The sequence below is a fragment of the Mustela erminea genome, chromosome 2 (assembly GCF_009829155.1).
Source record: "Mustela erminea isolate mMusErm1 chromosome 2, mMusErm1.Pri, whole genome shotgun sequence".
NCBI lineage: Eukaryota > Metazoa > Chordata > Mammalia > Carnivora > Mustelidae > Mustela > Mustela erminea.
In genome coordinates, this window is record NC_045615.1 from 83,254,036 (window position 1) to 83,276,332 (window position 22,297).

The 22,297-nt window shown below is 37.4% G+C and overlaps 1 protein-coding gene across 2 annotated transcripts in view; it reads left to right on the forward strand.

Annotated features, from left to right (window-relative positions):
- Nucleotides 1–9,302, forward strand: part of ABHD18 (abhydrolase domain containing 18) — a 47,577-nt gene extending 38,275 nt beyond the window's left edge. For both annotated transcript variants that reach the window (XM_032333390.1, XM_032333391.1), the window contains 3 exons: nucleotides 5,565–5,943; nucleotides 6,773–6,935; nucleotides 8,230–9,302. In XM_032333390.1, the coding sequence (XP_032189281.1) occupies nucleotides 5,565–5,943; nucleotides 6,773–6,935; nucleotides 8,230–8,281 (594 nt within the window). In that variant the 3' untranslated portion in view covers nucleotides 8,282–9,302. The remainder of the gene's footprint in view (nucleotides 1–5,564; nucleotides 5,944–6,772; nucleotides 6,936–8,229) is intronic.
- Nucleotides 9,303–22,297: the final 12,995 nt, after the last annotated feature.

The following is a 22,297-nucleotide window of genomic DNA, read 5'->3' on the forward strand; positions in this document are numbered from 1 at the left end:
TCTGGTCCCGGGAATTCAGCTAGATAGCTATCAAATAATTTTGAACACCTGTGAAGTCAACTGGAGTTCTAAGAAAAGAATAGCTGCAACTCTACAAATAGAGAAGCAACTACTTTCTGCAAGAATGACAAGATGGAAAAACTCAACTTCATAAGAGAACACGAGGCAGCACTGACTGCCACGGACCTAATCAGTATGGATATAAGTAAGATGTCAGGTCTAGAATTCAGAATAACAATTATAAAAGTACTATCTGGGTTTAAAAAAGCATAGAAAACACTAGAGAATCCCTTTCTGGAGAACTAAAAAAACTAAAATGTAATCAAGTCAAAATCAAAAAGACTATTAATGAGATGCAATAAAAAATGGAGGCTTTAACTGCTGAGGTAAATGAGCTCTAGAAGAGAGAATTAGTGACATAGAAGACCAAACAATGGAGAATAAAAATGCTGAGAAAAAGAGAGATAAACAACTACTAGATCACAAGGGGAGAATTTGAGCGATATGTGATAACATAAAGTGAAATAATACTAGAATAATTGGGATCCCAGAAGAAGAGAGAGAGAGGAGGGTGTGTAGAAGATATATTGGAGCAAATTATAGTGGAGAACTCCAATTCTCTGCATATTTTCAGACCACAATGCTTTGAAACTGGAACTCACTTATAAGAGGAAATTTGGAAAGAATGCAGATGTATGGAGGCTAAAGAGCATCCTAGTAAGAATGAATGGGTCAACCAGGAAATTAAAAGAATTTTAAAAATTCATGGAAAAAAATGAAAATGAAAACACATTTGTTCAAAACCTTTGGGTTGCAGCAAAGGCAGTCCTAAGAGGGAAGTATCTAGCAATACAAACCTTTCTCAAGCAATAAGAAAGGTCTCAAATACACAACCTAACCTTAAATCTAAAGGAGATGGAGAAAGAACAGCAAATAAAACCTAAAGCCAGAAATCAGTTGCATTTCTATGCACTAACAATGAAACAGAAAAAAGAGAAATTAAGGAGTTGATCCCATTTACAATTGCACCAAAACCCATAAGATACATAGGAATAAAGCTAACCAAAGAGGCAAAGGATTTGTGCTCAGAAGACTATAGAGTACTCATGAAAGAAACTGAAGAAGATACAAAGAAATGGGAAAATATTCTGCGCTCACAGATTGGAAGAACAATTATTGTTAAAATATCTGTGCTACCTAGAGCAATCTATACATGCAATGAATTCCTTTCAAAATGCCATCAACTTTTTTTCACAGAGCTGGAACAAATAATCCTAAAAAGTGTATGGAACCAGAGAAGACCCCAAACAGCAAAAGGAATGTTGAAAAAGAAAACCAAAGCTGGTCACATCTCAATTCCAGACTTCAAGCTGTATTACAAAGCTATAATCATCAAGACATGGTACTGGCACAAAAACAAACACGTAGACCAATGGCATAGTATAGAAAGCCCAGAAATGGAGCCTCCACTCTATGGTGCACTAATCTTTCTTTGATAAAGCAGGAAAGAATGTCCAATGGAAAGACAGCCTTTTCAACAAATGGTGTGGGAAAATTGGACAGCCACATGCAGAAGAATGAGACTGGACCATTTCTTTACCCCATACACAAAAATAGACTCAAAGTAGATGAAAGACCTAAATGTGAGACAGGAATCCATCAAGATCCTAGAGGAGAATGCAGGGAACAACCTCTGTGACCTTGGCCACAGCAACTTCTTGCTGGATATATCTCTAAAGGCAAGGTAAACAAAGGCCAAAATGAACTATTGGGACTTTGTCAAGATGAAAAGCTTTTGCACAGCAAAGGAAATAGTCGACAAAACAAAAAACAATGGACAGAATGGGAGAAGACATTTGCAAATGTCTTATCAGATAAAGGGCTAGTATCCAAAATCTATAAAGAATTTACCAAACTCAATACCGAAGAACAAATAACCCAATCAAGAAATGGGCAGACATTTCTCCAAAGAAGACATACAGATGGCCAACAGATAGATGAAAAAATGCTCAATATCACTTGACATCAGGGAAATACAAATCAAAACCTCAATTAGATACCACCTACACCAGTCAGAATGGCTAAAATTAAGTCAGGAAATGACAAATGCTAGTGAGGATGTAGAAAAAGGGGAGCCCTCTTACACTGTTGGTGGGAATGCAAGCTGGTACAGCCACTCCGGAAAACAGTATGGAGGTTCCTCAAAAAGTTAAAAATAGAGCTACCGTACTATCCAGGAATTGCACTACTGGTTATTTACCTCAAAGATACAAATACAGTGATCTGAAGGGGCACCTGCACCCCAATGTTTATAGCAGCTGTGTCCACAATTTCTAAACTACTCAAAGAGCTCAGATGTCCATCGACAGATGAATGGATAAAGAAGAGGGAATAGAATAATACTCAGCTATCAAAAAAAAAAAAAAAAGAAATCTTTTCATTTACAACAATGTGGATGGAACTAGAGGGTATTATGCAGTCAAATGCTCTACCACTGAGCTATACCCCCTCGTACTAGAGGGTATTATGCTAAGGGAGGGTATTATGCTAAGTGAAATTAGTCAATCAGAGAAAGACAATTATAATCTTGTATGTGTACTTAAGAAACAAAACAGAGGATCATCAGGGGAAGAGTGGAAAAAATTTTAAAAATTTAAAAAAATTTTTAAAAAAGGACCACCCAACCCAGAAACCACTTCCATGTGTTCTAATTAAAAAGCCCTTCTCCCCCAACTATTAATCATTATCCTGATTTTTATTGTAATTACTTCCTCTGTCTTTACAATAATTTTATTGTCCCAATGTGTGTCATTAGACACAATACTTTTATGTGCTTTGAAGTATATTTTAATCTGTAAGTTTTATTCCTTTCCCTTTCCTTGTAATTTATCAATTGATGAATTTAGGCTATTTATTTGTAGAGTTTCTCACATTCTAGCTCTTTTTTTTTTTTTAAGATTTTAATTTATTTGTCAGAGTGAGAGAGAGAGAGAGAGAGAGCGCGCGCACAAGTAGGGGGAGGGGCTGGCAGAGGGAGAAGCAGGCTCCCTGCTGAGCAAGGAGCCTGATGTGGAACTTGATCCCAGGATCTATGATCTGAGTGGAAGGCTGACGCTTAACCACCTGAGCCACCCAGGCGTCCCAAGTGTAGCTATTTCTGATTGCATTCTCATGGTACAGTTTAGCATGTTCACCCATGCTCTATATTGCCTGAAAGTTGGCAGCTGGGTCTAGAGTCTCCATTCAGTTTTTATTCCTTTAGTAGGAGTACAGGAAGCACATAATGTCTAGTCTCTATTTTGTGGTGTAAGCCTCCATTCATGTTTAATACCTATGTCTCTTAATAGTGGAGAGCTTCAAAATGCTGATATTCTATCATTTTTTTATTTATTCGTTTGAATGCTTATATAAAAAGGCACTTATCTATTATTGTACCTAGTAGTTCAATTCATCTAGGAAAGGCAAGATAAATGCTTGATTCTTTACTGTAATCTACCAGTTTTCAGAAAATTTAATTGGTTCCCTGTTAGTTTCCTAAGGTGACCAGTTCCTTTAATGATTTTTTTTTTTCTTTTTGTGAACTTTTAATTTTACACATTCTGTTTGGAAGTCACTGAGCATCTCAAGAAATCTCAGAAAGGAAACGAGACTCTCCACTATCAATTAGGACTTTTTTAATTATACCACTATAAATCTCACTCTTGTAAAGTAAGTCTGTCTTGCATAATCTCAAAGGGTTATTATGTGCCTAAGAACTTTGTTACAAAATACCTCTACCTGCTAGTTAGTTCCTTGTGCTCCCCTGTACATATAAGCCAAAAGATGCCTATATTTGAGAGCTTATGAGAAAACTCAATATGAAAATTTTTTGAAGGGAGAATCAAAAATTTTGGTTGTCTGAAATGGCAGTGTGGTCTTACCCTGCACTTTCTTTGTGCCTCTCACTCATGAGGTTGTATAGAAGTTTTTTTGTCCTGGGGCGCCTGGGTGGCTCAGTTGGTTAAGCATCTGCTTTCAGCTCAGGTCATGATCTAACTGTCCTGGGATTGAGCCCCGCATCAGGCTCCCTTCTTAACAGGGAGCCTTCTTCTCCCTCTCCCTCTGCTGCTCCCCCTGCTTGTGCTTCCTTTCTCTCTCTGTCAAATAAATTAAAAAAAAAAATCTTTAAAAAAAGAAAGGTTTTTTGTCCCAGAACTAGTTCACAGTCATGCATAGTCAAGAAATGTCAAGATGGCTTCCTTCCTTTTTGTTATAAAAACAGTTTTCCAATCAAAAGCAGTTAAAGTTGATGGTGTAGCCCTCTGAGTAATTCTAGTTTGCTTAATCTTATATTTCTCAATGTTTCCAAACTTCCTTTTCCATTCCCTCTTATATATATATTTGATCTGGATGACTTCAGTGATTTGTTCTACTAGCCAGGTCGTTGGGTTCCTTTTTTTCCTTGGCTTCAATCAATTTTAGGCAGAAAGGCAGGCAGAGAGAGTCATTCTTCAATTTTTTAAATAGATTATATGGCCATGTAGTTCAAGCATCATGAAGTATAAAAAGGCATATCATGAAACACATCCTACCCTTATTCTCAATTTGCCTAAGTCCTATATCCCTCAATACGTAAGTCATTATTTATTAATATTTCAAGGAATTTTTCAAACCAGTAGAAATAAGAGCTTTTTTCTTACCTTTTTTAAGGGACTATACACAAATGTTTCTTTTTTCTTTTTTGCTGCTGCATAATAATCAATTATATGGGCAATGTACCATGACATCTCTTTTTTCTTTGTTATTGTTTAAGTTGTAAAATATATGCAACATAAAATGTACAGTTTCACCCATGTTGAGGTGTACAGTTCAGTGGTGTTATTAAGTGCATTCACATTGTTGTGCAACCATTGCCTCTCTCCATCACCACCATCCATCTCCAGCACTTTTCATTTTACTAAACTGAAACTCTGTACCCATTAAACGATGATTCTTCATTCCCCTTCCTTCCAGCCCCTGGCAGTCCCCACTCAATTCTCTATCTCTATGAATCAGACTACTCTAGATTACCTCATAAAATTTGGAATCATACAATATTTGTTGTTTGTATCTAGCTTATTCATTTAGCATAGTGTCTTCAAGGTTCATCCATGTTGAAGTATATATCAGAATTTCATTCCTTTTAAGACTAAATGATAATCAGGGCACCTGGGTGGCTCAGTTGTTGGGCATCTGCCTTCAGCTCAGGTCGTGATCCCAGGGTCCAGGGATTGAGCCCTGCATCTGGCTCCCTGCTCAATAGGAAGCCTGCTTTTCCCTCTCCCACTGCCCCTGCTTGTGTTTCCTCTCTCACGGTGTCTCTCTCTCTCAAATAAATAGAAGAAATATTAAAAAAAAATTAAAAAGCATTTAGAAGAAAATAAAGGAGAATGTTTAAAAAAAAAGACTAAATGATAATCCATTGTATGTATGTACTACATTTTATTTGTTCATTAATTCACTGATGAAATTTGTGTTTTGTCTTTAACAAGGTTGTTAAATAAAATGTATTTTATAATAAATGATATTTTCTTTTATTTATTTAGACAGATTCTTTCAAAATGGGACAAGAGTTTGTGAAACGCTTCCCTATCAGTGCAGACAAGCTAACTAACCTTAATGTGGTTTCTGGAACTTTAAATTTAGATATGACAAACCAAGTTGTATCCCCAAAACCTAGTGAGTGCCATAAATCTAGTAAAACATCTGTCAGTGCCACATCAGAAAGACTCTTACTGCAAGATACCTCTAAGATGGAGTGCTTCAATCAAACGCTTTCAACCAACAAAAGTAATTACACGAGTTGCAATCCTCAGTCATACCATCTACTCAGTAAAGAACACAGGAGAAACAATCTTCAGAAAGAGTCTTTAATATTCATGAAAGGAGTCATGGATGAATGTACTCATGTGGGAAATTTCTCAGGTACCAATTTTTATATGAAATTAAGAATGTTTGCTGATGTGTAAATATTTGTGAAATATTTTTTTAAAGATGCTTTATAAAATAATTTCATATTTCAAGAGTATGTTTATTGTTGGCACCAGAATATATTTTCCAGGCTAAGTGAGTTATTTAAATGCGTCATATTTTATCCATGATAATCTAAAACCATCTTATTAGTTTAAAAATATATTGGATTTTGTGGGGAATGGGGGATTGGGTAACAGGGTGATGGATATTGGGGAGGGCATGCGTTGTATTGAGCACTGGGTATTATATAAGAGTGATGAATCACAGACCTGTACCCCTGAAACAAATAATACATTATAGGTTAATTAATTGAATTTAAATTTTAAAATATATGTTGGATTTTGTGTCTTTTTTAGAATGTTCATCTTTTTGTTTTAGAGATAAATATTATATTACAGTGTATTATAGTTGGTTTTTAACTTAATCATAAAGTTTTTAGGGGCTCCTGGGTGACTCAGTTGGTTAAGCAGCTGCCTTCAGCTCAGGTCATGATCTCAGGGTCCTGGGATTCAGCACCAGGTCTGGCTCCCTGCTCAGGAGGAGGTGTGCTGCTCCCTTTCCTTCTTTCCCCACCCCCACTCATTCCTAGTCTGTGCTTTCTCTCTCTTTCAAATAAATAAATATAAAATCTTTTTTAAAAAAAAAATTAGTTTGACAGATGTTTCATTTAGTGTACTATCAGGGGTATTTCATTTTCTAATATGATTAATAGTATTTATATAAAAATCTTAAGAGCTTTTTAAGGGTATATATGTTTTATTTTTTAAAATTCTATCCCTAGTTCCAGTTGACCCAAGCCTCATTATAGTGGTTCAAGCCAAAGAAGATGCTTATATTCCACGAACAGGAGTTCGAAGTCTACAAGAAATTTGGCCTGGTTGTGAAATCCGTTATCTAGAGGGGGGTCATATTAGTGCTTATCTTTTTAAACAAGGACTCTTCAGGTAAGATGATTGGTCTAAACAGGTATCTGTTTATTTGCTTGTTTTTTGGAATTTTTTTTTTGACCTCAATAAATAGAGAAGATTGGGTATTTTTATTATATGTTTTAGTCTTCTTATTTCTTACCTTCCTCCCTCAATTCTCACGTTGTGATACTTTTTCCTATACCATCCTCTTCTTTTTTCTTTTACAGAACTAGGGAAGTAGCATATGATAGGCACATTTTATTGTGTGTTTTTACCCTCTTCAAATAGTAATAGCCAGGCATATTTAGGGTGGAGGGAGGAACACTGGGGTTTGTAAAATTTGCTTTGGTTCATCTTGAATTTTTCACTCCACTTTCTTCTCTCATATGGCATGAGCATCTATGGAAGAGTCCAGCACTGTTTTTCAGTAGCACATGAATATTGAACCTTACGTGAGAAGTGAAAATATTGGTTTTAATGTTAATAACCTTATATGACTCCAGTACTTACTAGAAATTATAAAAATTTTATGCTGTATCTCTAGTTTTTGATAGCCTATATTATTTCTACTTCTATTCAAATTTGATGGCAAAAGGTGTCTTTGGGATATGTTTATCATTAATGGTTAAATAAATTAGTTCACATAAAGTGCTTAGATAAGTGCCCTGTGCATGCTGTGTTTCAAAACTGCCAGCTGCATCACTAGATAACAAAGAATTGTATTACTTCATGTTTGACATGTTTTAGCTCTTTTTAATCCAAGAAATAATTCTTTGTATGTTGTCACTTATTTAGTTTAACTTTTATATGTCACCTTAAATGTCCAGTTAAAATATTAAAACACCCTGTGAAGGGAATATTGGAAACTAAGGCTTCTGCTTTTAGTTCAGTTGCTAAGAACATGTGTTTTTCTGGACAAAAAGCATCCTTATCATAATTTATGAAACAGGTTGAATAAATACTACATTATGAAAAGTTACATAGCCAGTTAATTTTCAACAAGTGACATACATACATACATATTTTATATTGCATATATATATTATATAAATGCATATATTATGTAAGTTCGAAGGTGCAAAAAAGTACATCATAGAAAAGGTACTTCCGAATTCATCATCAGTTGAAAGCACATTTGAGGTTTTCTGCAGCTGTGGTGAAGTTACATGGATCCAACCACCACCCTCAGGTACCTGCCTCTTTCAAAGCTATTTGGAGAGGAAGTCAGGTTGCAAGCCACAGGTAACTTTGGAAATAACATAATAAAAGTAGTGTCCGTCTTCCTCTTTTGCTCATTACTTAACAGTTTTTCTTTCATCTTCAATTTTAGACAAGCCATCTATGATGCATTTGAACGCTTCCTCCATAAGTATGCTAACTAATTGGATCGCTCTATGTAACCAGAATGGCCATCATGTTTCCTACAAAAGGAGTTTTTCACTTTTGATGATAAGAATAAGCAGACAGCACTATATATCTAACTACTATCAGTTTAGTCTGGAATTCATTGTTATATCAGTCAACAGTGATCTTTAAATACATGTGAATAATTTTAAACCAATATTTGGATGAAACAATGTTGAAGTATTTTGTTACTGTTTTGTGGGAACCCCATATATGCAATATTTTGTCTGTTGTTACTATTTATGAAAACCTTAAATTTTAATTGTGAATAATTTATTAATTAAAATAAATTTATTCATAGAAACCTTATTGGTTTTTAAAGAACTGCTAAATCAAGCTAAGTTTGTAATACATCAGCATGTATTGTATACTTATATGATAGTTCTACTATTGATTTGAGAACTTGTTTCTTTCTTATATTCAACTTTAATTTCTGCCATGGAAATATTTAATGATGTATAAAATCAGTGTTAACTTTTAATTCTTAAAAAAATCCTGATTGCTTCATATTTAGGTAGTTTTAATAATTAAAACAAATGTAGGAATGCAGGTAAGATGCATATGACTTGGCTGAACTTTAAAACTTTACCAAATATGAGGTTAGAAAATGATGCCAAATGTATGTCCCCTACTTAAGAAGTTTCAATTCATGAAAAATGGAAATGATGAAAGACCTATTGCATTACTTGATACTGTGTCTTAACATTTTCTTACATACTGTGGGTTTGCTAAACATCCAACTTTAGTCAGATATACTTGATAGCTTTGGCTTTTTAATTTCAGAAATTAAAGACCACAAATGAAATTGATTTGTTCCATATAACTTCATTTTACAGAAAAGATATAATAACTGCTAACTTTTTTAAGTGGAAGGTTATATGATTAGATTTGGTGCTTTTTATGTTAAACTTCTCAAGCTAAGATTTAAAATGTTTGAAAAAAGTAGAATATATTTTTGGGAATTGTATCAAGGTTTGGAATAAATGTATTTGCATTTTATTTGTTTGAAATCTGTGTTGTCTATGGATTATTTTAAAATATGTATTCTTGGTCTAGCAAGGATATTTGAATTATAATGTGCCTTCATAGTCTTTTAGAAGAATTTATTTATTACTAATATCTCCATCAGTTTAGCTATTAAAAAATATTTTAAAAATTCATTAATGTGAAGTCATTGATGGTATACAAAACTGTAAATTCTGTAAAACTGCTTTGGCATAGCAAACCAAATCAATTTGGTTACAGCCATTTGGCCTATAGCCATTTTATATCTTCAGACTAGAACCTTTACTTTTAACTGAAGTATAAAATGTACTAAAATTCTTAAACAAAATACCCTTTAAAGATAAAATAAGACTTATTGTCAAATGAATTACAAGAATTTTCTTAGTATATAGGAGGCAATATGATTGAATGCTTTCTGAATTATACCTTAGTAAAACCAACATTTATTTTTTTACCTAAATATTTCTTACTAAGCAATAATGTACTGTGGTATAGGACTTTCTGTTAGTAAAAGAATGAAATGTTATTTAATTTTAATTACCTTTTAGGCATAACTAGTTTTTCCCAAATAAATGTGAAAGGAAGTTTTAAAAATTTCATCTCTTAACCAGATGTTTTAATGAATATTATCCACACAACTTCCTAAATTGATCAAGGTGCAACGTACCTTTTCTTAAAAATTTTTAATCCATTTATCCCAAAATAGTGACTCAAGCTTTATATATACACATTTATATGTCTATATATAGTGTAAGGTATATATATATATATATATAAAATAACATGTTATATATAGAGAGAGACAACATACATATTTTAAAAAGTGCTGTCTGCCGTTTTGAGAATTGGGTACATAAACTGCTAAAAATTCATTCAGGCTGCAGTTGTAAACTTGCAGTCAATACCAGCCAGCGTGGCCCACAGCTGTTTATTCAGTATGCATAATATTTCAAAATTGTTTGAATTTGAAGTCTTTCAACTGGGCATGCATTTCTAGTTTGCCACAGTCTGCTAGACTCTCTCTTTCATCAGGCTGCTTCACTACTTTGTGTTTCCTACTTAGCCCTGAACACATCTGAGTTTGAGACCCCTGATTTAGCTCTGTGATTACAAAAGTTTCTGAATTTCATGATTTGCTAATGTTGTATTTACTATTATTTTAACATGTGAATTTTAGATTGTTATGAATGTAATTTTTTAATGTGGTGCTTTCTCTCCTAAAGATTATTGAATTAACACTGTAACTGGAAAGTTTTCAAATCATTTCCAAGTATTTTATACTTCACAATAAAAGTCTATTTAAAAAGTTAATTATTTCATATATCCAAGAAGATTTATTCTGAATACAGAATGCATGTGTCACATTTGATTAATGTATCCAAACTTGGATTGAGTGTATATTCTTCCTTCGTTCTATTATAAACCAAATAAAGTAAGGCAGAAAGAAGGGAGGCTTTAGCAGAATAGTACTCAGTATCTGCAACAAGAGCCAGATTTCTTTCCCCTGCAAATATGTGTGATCACAGGGAAAACAGCATTCTCACAGTCCATCTTACCTGAATGTTGTATAATTAGATATAATTCTTGGATATAATTAGATTTATGCTAGTAAATGTTATAAGCAATTAAAAATCTAGAGCTAACTATATGACTGAGAATGGGAATGCTGGGCAGAGGCTGCTATAGAAACTGGGTTTGGAAATAAAAGGAAAGATATTGGCAAATGAGACAAAGGAAATAGAAGTACATTTGGACCATTTTGTGAGAGTAGAATAACTTAATTCTGGGACTATTCTTATAGGCAGAATCCTAGGAAACCAATGATTTCGTGAAGAACTTTGAAAACAGTTTAGAAAATTTTGGACCAAAACACGGATTTTCCTCAAGACCAAAAGAACTAATGTGCAGATTCACCAGATTGTGTTAATTAAAAAAAAAAAAAAAAGTAAACTTACCATGAAAAGTCTATTCTCTGCATAACTCATAACTCACTGAGGTATAACTGTTTTCCTATATACTGTACTGGATAATTACATAGAAATAAAGTTGTATCCTCGCACTTTGCTATTCAGAGTATGGTCAGTGGATTGGCACCATCCTCTGGGAGCTTGTTAGAAATTTAGAATCTCAAGCACTATCCCAACCTCACTAAGTCAGAATTTGCATTTGAATAAGCTGGTTCATATACACATTAAATTTTTTAAAACCCATTTAGAGTCAGTGGTACTCATATTTTAGCTTGCATTGAAATCACCTGGAACTTTGTTAAAACATAAATTTCTAGATCCTACTACCCTGAGTTTCTGATTCAGTAAGTGGCGCAGGGCTGGTGAATTTGTATTTCTAACAAATTTCCTAGGTTGCTGTTGCTGTCTGTCCAGGCGTTACACTTTAAGAACCAAAAAGCCAGGGCTCTAATTGTATCTCAGGCCTGGAACATATTAGAATCACCTGGGAGCTTTAAAAGCATAGGTAAGTAAGTGGGTGTTCTTACCTATGCTGAATCTCTTACCCTAGAGATTCGGGTTCAATTGGCTTGCAGTTGGGATTTTTAAAGCTCCCTAGGTGATTCTAATGTACAGCCAGGTTTAAGAACTGTGTGCTTTAAAGGACTCAAGGGAAGAGGACGAGCTGTTGAAGGAAAGGATGTAAAGTCAGTAAATCACAGATTTTGGAAAGGAATTCCTGATATTCTGGGTGTTATCAGTACCTCAGAAATATTAAAGTAGCCAAGAGGGCCTGTGTTCCTTTTGCTTCTGCTATTTTGTTATGGGTAGACATGTGTTAGAAAGAATAGGATGAACTGGGGGTGGATTGGGTAATTATGTGCAGCAGATCTTCTTTAAATCTTAAACCTTAACTCATCTTGGCAACTTAAAGCAGAGACAAGTATGAGCAAAGAAATGCTAACCTCTTTATTTTCTTCAACCATAAACCATGGTTTGAAAAATTAAAGCATGTCTTTAGAAATCATTCCTTTCTTGTCCAGAGCAGTTACTCAATTTTTCCATCCATCTCGGTCAACAAAATGTTGCCTTTATTATTGTATGTTTTAGAGACACTTTTTACCAACTCAAATATTTTTTTTTAATATTTATTTATTTATTTGACAGAGAGATCACAAGTAGGCAGAGAGGCAGGCAGAGAGAAAGGGGGAAGCAGGCTCCCTGCTGAGCACAGAGCCCAATTTGGGGCTAGATCCCAGAACACTGGGATCATGACCTAAGCCAAAGGCAGAGCCTTAGCCCACTGAGCCACCTAGGCGCCACCAACTCAAATCTTTGATCCATTTCCCTTGCCCTGTAGATGACCATCTGACCATAAGTCCTTACACTCAGGCAGAAGACAATTACTGATCCTGCTCTGAGTTTTTACTCAAGTTCGACTGTAAACCTATACCACCAATTTCACCTGCTAAGCATTCTTTCCCCAAGTCACAAAGATGTAGGAAAAACCTTAGCGTTTGAAGCCAACAGCCAAGAAAGAATTCTTGAGACGTCTTTGGTGCAAAAAGTGGTTTTATTAAAGCATGGGGACAGGACCTATGAGCAGAAGAGCTGCACTGGTGTCTTGCTGAGTAGCCCATAATACACTTTCAAGTTGGGACGGGGTTAGGGATAGTGTAAGCCTCCCAGGTATTTTGGAAACAAGGTTTCCAGGATCCTGTCGGATGGCAGCCAAGGAGGGGTGGGGGGGTTGCTTTTGTTAGAAAAGGTCACTTGTTACTGTTTAGTAAAAGCTCAGTAATGAAACATTTCTGGTATATACTGGTGGGGTGGGTCATATGCTTGGGGGATGATTACCAAACCTGTATCTTGGTGGATAGGGGATGGGTAGAGATAAAGGAAGTTTACAAAGGAATTTTTATTTGTTAAAGTAGACTTATAGGATCCTGGGGGTTGGGCTAAGACTGCCTTTAGCCCTTAGCCAAGTATCAACACTGAGGCAGTTGAGTCCCTAGAGGATTGTCACTCTGCCTGCTTTAAGAAATTTAAGAACAATGGGCTGAAGATAGTAAGGAAACTTAATAATTTTTCTTCTGCCTTTGTTTCCCACATCAACAACTCCTCAAAAAACAATTGGCTGGTGATAGTGATAATATGGAATACAAATTTTTTTTTTACTTGGAACTATATATTTGTGCATTTATTACTTCATTGGCTTCTTTTTAGGTGACATTTTATACCGATGTTGTCTTAGATTTTAAAGTAGAAGAAGATAAATTGGTAATTTGAGAGATGTACTGGGAAGTCTTTTTCAGTCAAAAAATCTACATTGAGAAGAGATAGGTTTGTTGTCACTTACAGAACTGTTATCATCAGGACTCCCTGGCGTTTGCTCTTATTTCTGCTTTAATTCATTTTTTTGTATCTCCACAATGAATGATGATTCTGAGGGCAAGTCTAGTAATTTTCTCTGTGTCATGATACGTACAAGGCCTTCGGGTTTTCATATCAGAAGGTAGGCAATCATGTCTCTCCTTGGACTGAATTCATCAGAATAGACAAGGAAAAGATTCACCAAATGCATGTTTCTTTTTAAGAGTATTTGTAAAACAGAGAAATGTATATGGGAGTTATGACTGTATTTTAAGAGGACAGGGACCACAATGATTATCACATTCCCAAACCCAAACTTTCAACCCCATAGCCAGGCGCCAGATAGATTTACATATATTGCACTTAAGTCCACTTATTTGTTCGTTTGTTTATTGATTCACTTAAAAAATATTTACTGAGTACCAGAGACAAAGCTGTCAAATAGAATGTTTAAGACAGTTTTCAAGGACAAGACCAGTCCCCTTTAACTTGACTTCTACAGAAATTTCTGGCTTAGCTGTATACATAGATTGGGTTTTTTTTTTTAAGATTATTTATTTATTTGACAGAGAGATAGAGTACAAGCAAGCAGAGAAGCAGGCAGAGAGAGAGGAGGGGAAGCAGGCTCCCCAATGAGCAGAAAGCCTGATGTGGGGCTCGATCCCAGGATCCTGGGATCATGACCTGAGCCGAAGGCAGAGGCTTTAACCCACTGAGCCACCCAGGTGCCCCCATAGATTGGTTTTTTAACAGCTTTATTAAAATGTAATTTAGGCATCATACAATTCATTGATTTAAAGTATATATTAGAGTTTGGGGTATATTACATTATTTTTTAAATTGTGGTAAAACTATAAAACATAAAACTGGCGATTTTAACCATTTTTAAATGTGCAAATCAGAGGCATTACATTCACAATGTTGTGCAACCATCACCACTAATTTCTAAACTTTTTAACACCCTACATAAACTGTTTTTTTTTTTAAGATTTTATTTATTGATTTGTTTGTTTGAGAAAAAGAGAGAGGAGAAAGAGCACAGTGGGGTGAGGGGCAGAAGAAGAAGCAGAGACCACCAAGCAGAGAGCCCGATGCAGGGTTTGATCCCAGCACTGTGGGATCCTGACCTGAGCGGAAGGCAGAAGCTTAACCGAGTAAGCCACCCAGGCAACCCAGATTTTTTTCTTTTTTTTAAATAGGCTCTGTACCCAGCACAGAACTGAACTCGGCGCTTGAACTCACAACTGTGAAATCAAGACCTAAGTCCAGATCAAGAGTCAGACACTCAACAAACTGAGCCACCCAGGCTTCCTCTATCTATCTATCTATCTATCTATTTATATCTATCTATCTATCTATCTATCTATCTATGATTTTTATTTATTTATTTGACAGGGAAAGAGAGAGCATAAGCAGGAGGAGAAGCAGGCAGAGGGAGAGACAGAAGCGGACTCCCTGCTGAGCCGAGAGTCCTATGCAGGACTTGATCCCAGGACCCTAGGATCATGACCTGAGCCCAAGGCAGATGCTTAACTGACTAAGCCACCCAGGTGCCCCCATAAGCTGATTTTTCAATATTTGTTTTAAATTGATGGAAAAGTCTTACTCTTCTCAGTTCTACAACTGGATACAATGCCCCTATGCGTTTTAAGCATCCCAATGTGTTCTTCATCCTAACATTTATTAGAACTCATGCCAATCCTAACACCTGCTATCCCTAAATAAATTCCTCAATTTCTTCAACACTCATTAACTACAACTTTTAGAACAGAGATGCACACCAGAGAGCTATGCTTTATCTTCTAAGCTTAACTTTGCTGACTTAATTTCCGTCAGTATCTTAATTCAGTAACATTTAAAGTCAACTTAGAGGTATCTGAAAATTCAAAATATTCAAAATCGAACTTATTATGGCTTTCACCCACGAATTTCCCAAGCTTCTCCCAATCCATTCTTTATTCATATTTTTGGGTTTTGGGAGCCACCACCAATCCAATTCCTTAAACAAGCAAACAAAAGGAACATCCTTGACCCGTATATTCTCCTCTCACAGATCCTCAGTCTTATTATTTCCCAAATATGTCAATAATCTCCTTTCCAAATAACATAGTCTTAGTTCAGGACTTTCTTATCTTTTTTTCAGAATGACTGCAATATTCTTGACAAAACAATTTTTTAAAAGTTAACAATGGAGGTACCTATGTGGCTCAGTCATTAAACGTCTGCCTTCCACTCAGGTTGTAATCCCTGGGTCCTGGGTTTGAGCCCCACATCGGGCTCCCTGCTTGGGAAGCCTGCTTCTCCCTCTCCCACTCCTGCTGTTTGTGTTTCGTCTCTCACTGTGTCTCTCTTTGGCAAATAAATTTAAAAAATAGTAATAAAAGAGTGGGGGACAAGATGGCGGGGAAGTAGGAGGAGGCGCCTTTTCAACCTGTACCCAAAGTGAGCTGATCCTACCAAAGAACTCCAATCACCCATGAAATCAGCCTGAGATCAGAATTATACATGTCTGGAGATACAGGGGCAGAAGATGCCAGTGGGCAGGTAAAGTGGAGTGGGAACGCCGGACTGATATCAGAAGATAAATAAAAGGGGGAGGGAGCCACCAGAGGCGACCGGTTGGAAAATAATACCCATAATACGAGCGAGAGTGTCCTGCATCTGGGGACCAGCATTAACTTGGAGACTGGATGAAAGCCCTCCAAAAGAGCAAAGGATCACGGGGGGGGGGGGGGATGTGGGTATCGGGGAAGTCCCCCGTCCCAGGACAGCCTCCCCTGGCGCTGAGCCAGAGAGAATGTGGTGGAGAAACCAGGTCTTGGTCCCCGAGCCGCCAGCGCGCCCGAGATTGCGTGGGGTCTGGCTCCTGTGAGGGGCTGGGAGCCAGGCCAGACGGCAGACCGCGCAAGCCCTGCTACAGAGCCTGAGACGCGCGCCCCTCATGCTCCCCTTAGGGAGGTCCACAAAGGCCCACCCAGCGCTCTTAGACCCGCGCCATTGTTTCAGAGCCTAAGACGCGCGCCCCAAACTCTTCCCTGAGAGAGGTGCGCGAAGGCCCAGCCTGGTGCTTTTGGACCTGCGCCCCGTTCTCAGAGCCTGAGATGCCAGCGCGACCCACAGCCTCCCCTGAGAGGCACATGCAAGCCGGGTGCTCTTAGACCCAGAAAGACCAGGCATTCCCAGCCCGGGCCAGCGGGAAAATCTCAGTGTGCGATCACTGCTTAGAACCTCTCTGGCGGTCTGGAGCTGCCCAGATAGCTGTCGCTGCTGTGGTTTTGGGTACAAGCAAAAGATCCTGTGTCCTCAGGGACCGCGACTCGGAACCTGCTCTGCCAGTGGCCAAGGGGAAATTTATATGGGCTCTGCAACACCCACAGAAGAACAGACTGAGGCTTCTCTCTGAGAGGGAGGTCAGTGGGCAGTTTGCTTTCCTCTAAAGCTACAAAAACCATCAAAAGCAGTCAAGGTGAGAGGGGGAAAAAAAAGGTGAACGAACATAAAAACCTCCAGAGAACAAAAGCCTGAAAAAACCGGTTTCCTCAGAGCCCACCCCCTTGAGGGGGACGGGAAGACTTAACTCAGGGAACATCATTGACTGAAAACCCACGTAGCAGGCCTCTCCCCCAGAAAACCAACCAGGAAAGACAAAAAAAAAAAAAAAAAAAAAAGACTACAAGAGAACCACCACCACTACTTTATAGGACAACCTTTATTTTTAATTTGTTCCCACTATTCTGGCTTATTTTTTTTATATAGATAATTTTTTAACCTATTTACCATCACAGTGAGCTGCCCAGTACATCAAATTCCATAATAACCTTTTACCCTGAACTTTTTGATACATACACCTGTGTTTTTCTTTTGCATTTCTATTTTTTTAATTTCTTTTTTTAATTTTAGTTTAATTTAGTCTAGTTTATTCCTTTTTTATTTTTATTTTCTAATATTCATATAGAGTTAAACTTCAAAGTAATCCCCTTTCCCCAGTCAATACTACCCCTATAGGTAAACCAATTTTTATACCCTTTATCTTAGGAAAGTTGAGTCCTTTAACAAAGATATCAAGATATAACCAGGAAGAATCAAAACAACCTTCCTCGCACACACTGAGAATTTATAACCACTCTCCCATCTTTTTCTTCCACCAGTGTTTCTGTGTTTTTGTGTTTGTCCTGATAGTATTTAAATCTTACACTTGAGGTTCTTTTTGATGAGGTTCTGCCTTTATTTGCAAATATATATATACACTATATTTTCTCTTGTCATATACTTTTATCAGTCTTTTTGTTTGTTTTAAAGATTTATTTTATTTATTTATTTGACAGACAGAGATCACAAGCAGGCAGAGAAGCAGGCAGAGAGAGAGGAAGGGAAGCAGGCCCCCTGCCGAGCAGAGAGCCTGACTCGGGACTCGATTCCAGGACCCTGAGATCACAACCCGAGCTGAAGGCAGCGGCTTAACCCACTGAGCCACCCAGGTGCCCCAGTCTTTCTGTTTGTCTGTTTTTGTTTGTATACTTCATAAATCTTACCTTGGGGCCCATTTGGGCTGAACCTTCTCTTTTATCTTTCCTTTCTTTCCTGTCTCTTTCTCTTTTTTTCTTTTTCTTTTCTTTTTTCTCTCATGTGGGTGGGGAATCCTGATTGCTCAGAAGTGTTCCAAGGTGAAACCTTGACTGCACCACGGTTGATACATCTAACTACATCTGTTCAGTCATCTCTCACCAAAACGACTAGGAGGAGGAATGCCCAACAGAAGAAAAATACAGAGGATGGACCTTCTGCAACAGAGCTAATGGCTATCAACATAGATAATAGGTCGGAAAGAGAATTCAGGCTAACAATTATCCAGGCAATAGCTAGGTTGGAGAAAGCCATGGATGACCAAATGGAATTGATTAGGGCCAAACTAAAAGCGACCAGAGATGTTCACAATGTTGGGGCAGAGCTAAAAGCTACCAGGGATGAGGTCCACAATGCTCTCAATAAGTTCCAATCTAATCTAAATTCTCTCAAGCTAGGGTAACTGAGACAGAAGATAGAATTAGTGATCTGGAGGACAAACAGATAGAGAGAAAGGATCAGGAGGAAGCCTGGAACAAACATCTTAGAAACCACGAAAACAGAATCAGGGAAATAAGTGATGCCATGAAACGTTCCAACGCCAGAATTATTGGAATCCCTGAAGAGGAGGAGAAAGAAAGAAGTCTAGAAGATACAGTGGAACAAGTTCTTCATGAAAATTTTTCCAATCTCCCAAATGGAACCAGTGTTCATGTACTAGAGGCCGAACTGTCTCCACCCAAGATTATAGATTCCAGAAAAACATCAAGACACCTGATAGTCAAATTGAGGAATCATAATTGTAGGTATAATCTCTTGAAAGCTGCTAGGACAAAGAGGCTCCTTACTTACAGAGGAAAGCCCATCAGAATAACGTCAGACCTGTCCACAGAGACCTGGCAAGCCAGAAAGGGCTGGCAAGATATATTCAGGGCACTAAATGAGAAGAACATGCAGCCAAGAATACTTTATCCAGCAAGATTGACATTCAAAATGGATGGAGAGATAAAGAGTTTCCAAGACCGGCAAGGCTTAAAAGACTATGCAACCACCAAGCCAACACTGCAGGAAATATTAAGGGGGTTCTATAAAAGAGGAAAAATCCTAAGAATAGCATTGAACAGAAATATAGAGACAATCTACAGAAAGAAAGACTTCAAACGTAACACGATGTCAATAAAAATGTACCTATCAATAATCACTCTCAATGTGAATGGCCTAAATGCGCCCATAAAATGACACAGGGTTGCAGATTGGATAAAACAACAGGACCTATCCATATGTTGTCTACAAGAGACCCATTTTGAACCTAAAGATACACCCAGGCTGAAAGTGAAGGGATGGAGAAGTATCTTTCATGCCAATGGGCCTCAAAAGAAGGCCAGGGTAGCAATTCTCATATCAGATAAATTAGATTTTAAACTAAAGACTCTAGTCAGAGATACAGAAGGACACTACATAATTCTTAAAGCGACTATCCACCAAGATGATCTAACAACTGTAAATATTTATGCCCCCAATATGGGAGCAGCCAATTACATAAGAATACTATTAATCAAGATAAAGAGTCATATTGATATGAGTACATTAATAGTAGGAGATCTTAACACACCTCTCTCAGAAATAGATCATTGAAGCAGAAAATCAATAAAGAAACAAGAGCATTGAATGACACATTGGACCAGAAGGACCTCATAGATATATACAGAACATTCCAGCCTAAAACAACGGAATACTCATTCTTCTCAAGTGCACAGGGAACCTTCTCAAGAATAGATGACATACTGGGTCACAAATCAGGACTCAACCGATACCAAAAGACTGAGATTATTCCCTACATATTCTCAGATCACAATACTTTGAAACTGGAGCTCAATCACAAGGAAAAGTTCCGAAGGAACTCAAACACCTGGAAGCTAAAGACTACCTTGCTTAAGAATGCTTGGATCTGGGACGCCTGGGTGGCTCAGTTGGTTAAGTAGCTGCCTTCGGCTCAGGTCATGATTCCAGTGTCCTGGGGTCGAGTCCCACATCGGGCTTCTTGCTCTGCAGGGAGGCTGCTTCTCCCTCTGCCTCTGCCTGCCATTCTTTCTGCCTGTGCTCGCTCTCTCTCCCTCTCTCTGACAAATAAATAAAATATTAAAAAAAAAAAAAGAATGCTTGGATCAACCAGGAGATCAAAGAAGAACTGAAACAATTCATGGAAACCAATGAGAATGAAGACACTTCGGTCCAAAACCTATGGGATACAGCAAAGGCGGTCCTAAGGGGGAAATACATAGCCATCCAAGCCTCCCTCAAAAAAATTGAAAAATCCAGAATACACCAGCTGTCTCTACACCTTAAAGAACTGGAGAATCAACAACAAATCAAACCAACTCCACACATAAGAAGGGAAATAATCAAGATTAGAGCTGAGCTCAATGAGGTAGAAACCAGAGATGCGGTAGAACGTATCAATGAAACTAGAAGCTGGTTTTTTGAAAGAATCAATAAGATCGATAAACCATTGGCTACACTAATCCAAAAGAAAAGAGAGAAAGCCCAAATTCATAAAATTATGAATGAAAAGGGAGAGATCACAACTAACACCAAGGAAGTAGAAACAATCATCAGAAGTTATTATCAACAGTTATATGCCAATAAGCTAAGCAACCTAGATGAAATGGATGCATTCCTGAAAAACTATAAACTCCCAAAATTGAACCAGGAAGAAATTGACAACCTGAATAGACCAATATCTAGTACCGAGATTGAAGCAGTGATCAAAAACCTCCCCTAAAACAAGAGCCCAGGACCTGACAGATTCCCTGGGGAATTCTACCAAACTTTCAAAGAAGAAATAACACCTATTCTCCTGAAGCTGTTTCAAAAAATTGAAGCATAAGGAAAACTTCCAGACTCTTATTATTAACCCAGCATTACCCTGATCCCCAAACCAGGCAGAGACCCCAACAAAAAAGAGACTTTCAGACCAATATCCCTGATGAATATGGATGCTAAGATTCTTAACAAGATCCTACCAAACAGGATCCAACAGCACATTAAAAAGATTATCCACCATGACCAGGTGGGATTCATTCCTGGGCTACAAGGATGGTTCAACATTCGCAAATCAATCAATGTGATAGAACAAATTAATATGAGAAGAGAGAAGAACCACATGGTCCTCTCAATTCATGCAGAAAAAGCATTTGACAAAATCCAGCATCCGTTCCTGATTAAAACACTTCAAAGAATAGGGATAGAGGGAACATTCCTGAACTTCATAAAATCTATCTATGAAAGACCCACAGCAAATATCATCCTCAATGGGAAAAAGCTTGCAGCCTTCCCGTTGAGATCAGGAACATGACAAGGATGCCCACTCTCACCACTCTTGTTCAACACAGTATTAGAAGTCCTAGCAACAGCCATCAGACAACAAAGAGAAATAAAAGGTATCCAAATTGGCAATGAAGAAGTCAAACTCTCTCTCTTCCCAGATGACATGATTCTTTATATGAAAAACCCAAAAGACTCCATCCCCAAACTACTAGAACTCATACAGCAATTCAGCAACGTGGCAGGACACAAAGTCAATGTACAGAAATCAGTGACTTTCTTATACACTAACAATGAAAATACAGAAAGAGAAATTAGAGAATCGATTCCATTTACTATAGCACCAAGAACGATAAGATACCTGAAAATAAACCTAACCAAAGAGGTAAAGGATCTGTACTTGAGGAACTACAGAACACTCATGAAAGAAATTGAAGAAGACACAAAAAGATGGAAGACCATTCCATGCTCTTGGATCGGAAGAATAAACATTGTTAAAATGTCTATACTGCCTAGAGCAATCTATACTTATAATGCCATTTTGATCAAAATTCCACCGGTATTCTTCAAAGAGCTGGAGCAAATAATCCAAAAATTTGTATGGAATCAGAAGAGACCCCGAATCGCTAAGGAAATGTTGAAAAACAAAAATAAAACTGGGGGCATCATGTTACCTGATTTCAAGCTTTACTACAAAGCTGTGATCACCAAGACAGCATGGTACTGGCATAAAAACAGACACATAGACCAGTGGAACAGAGTAGAGAGCCCAGATATGGACCC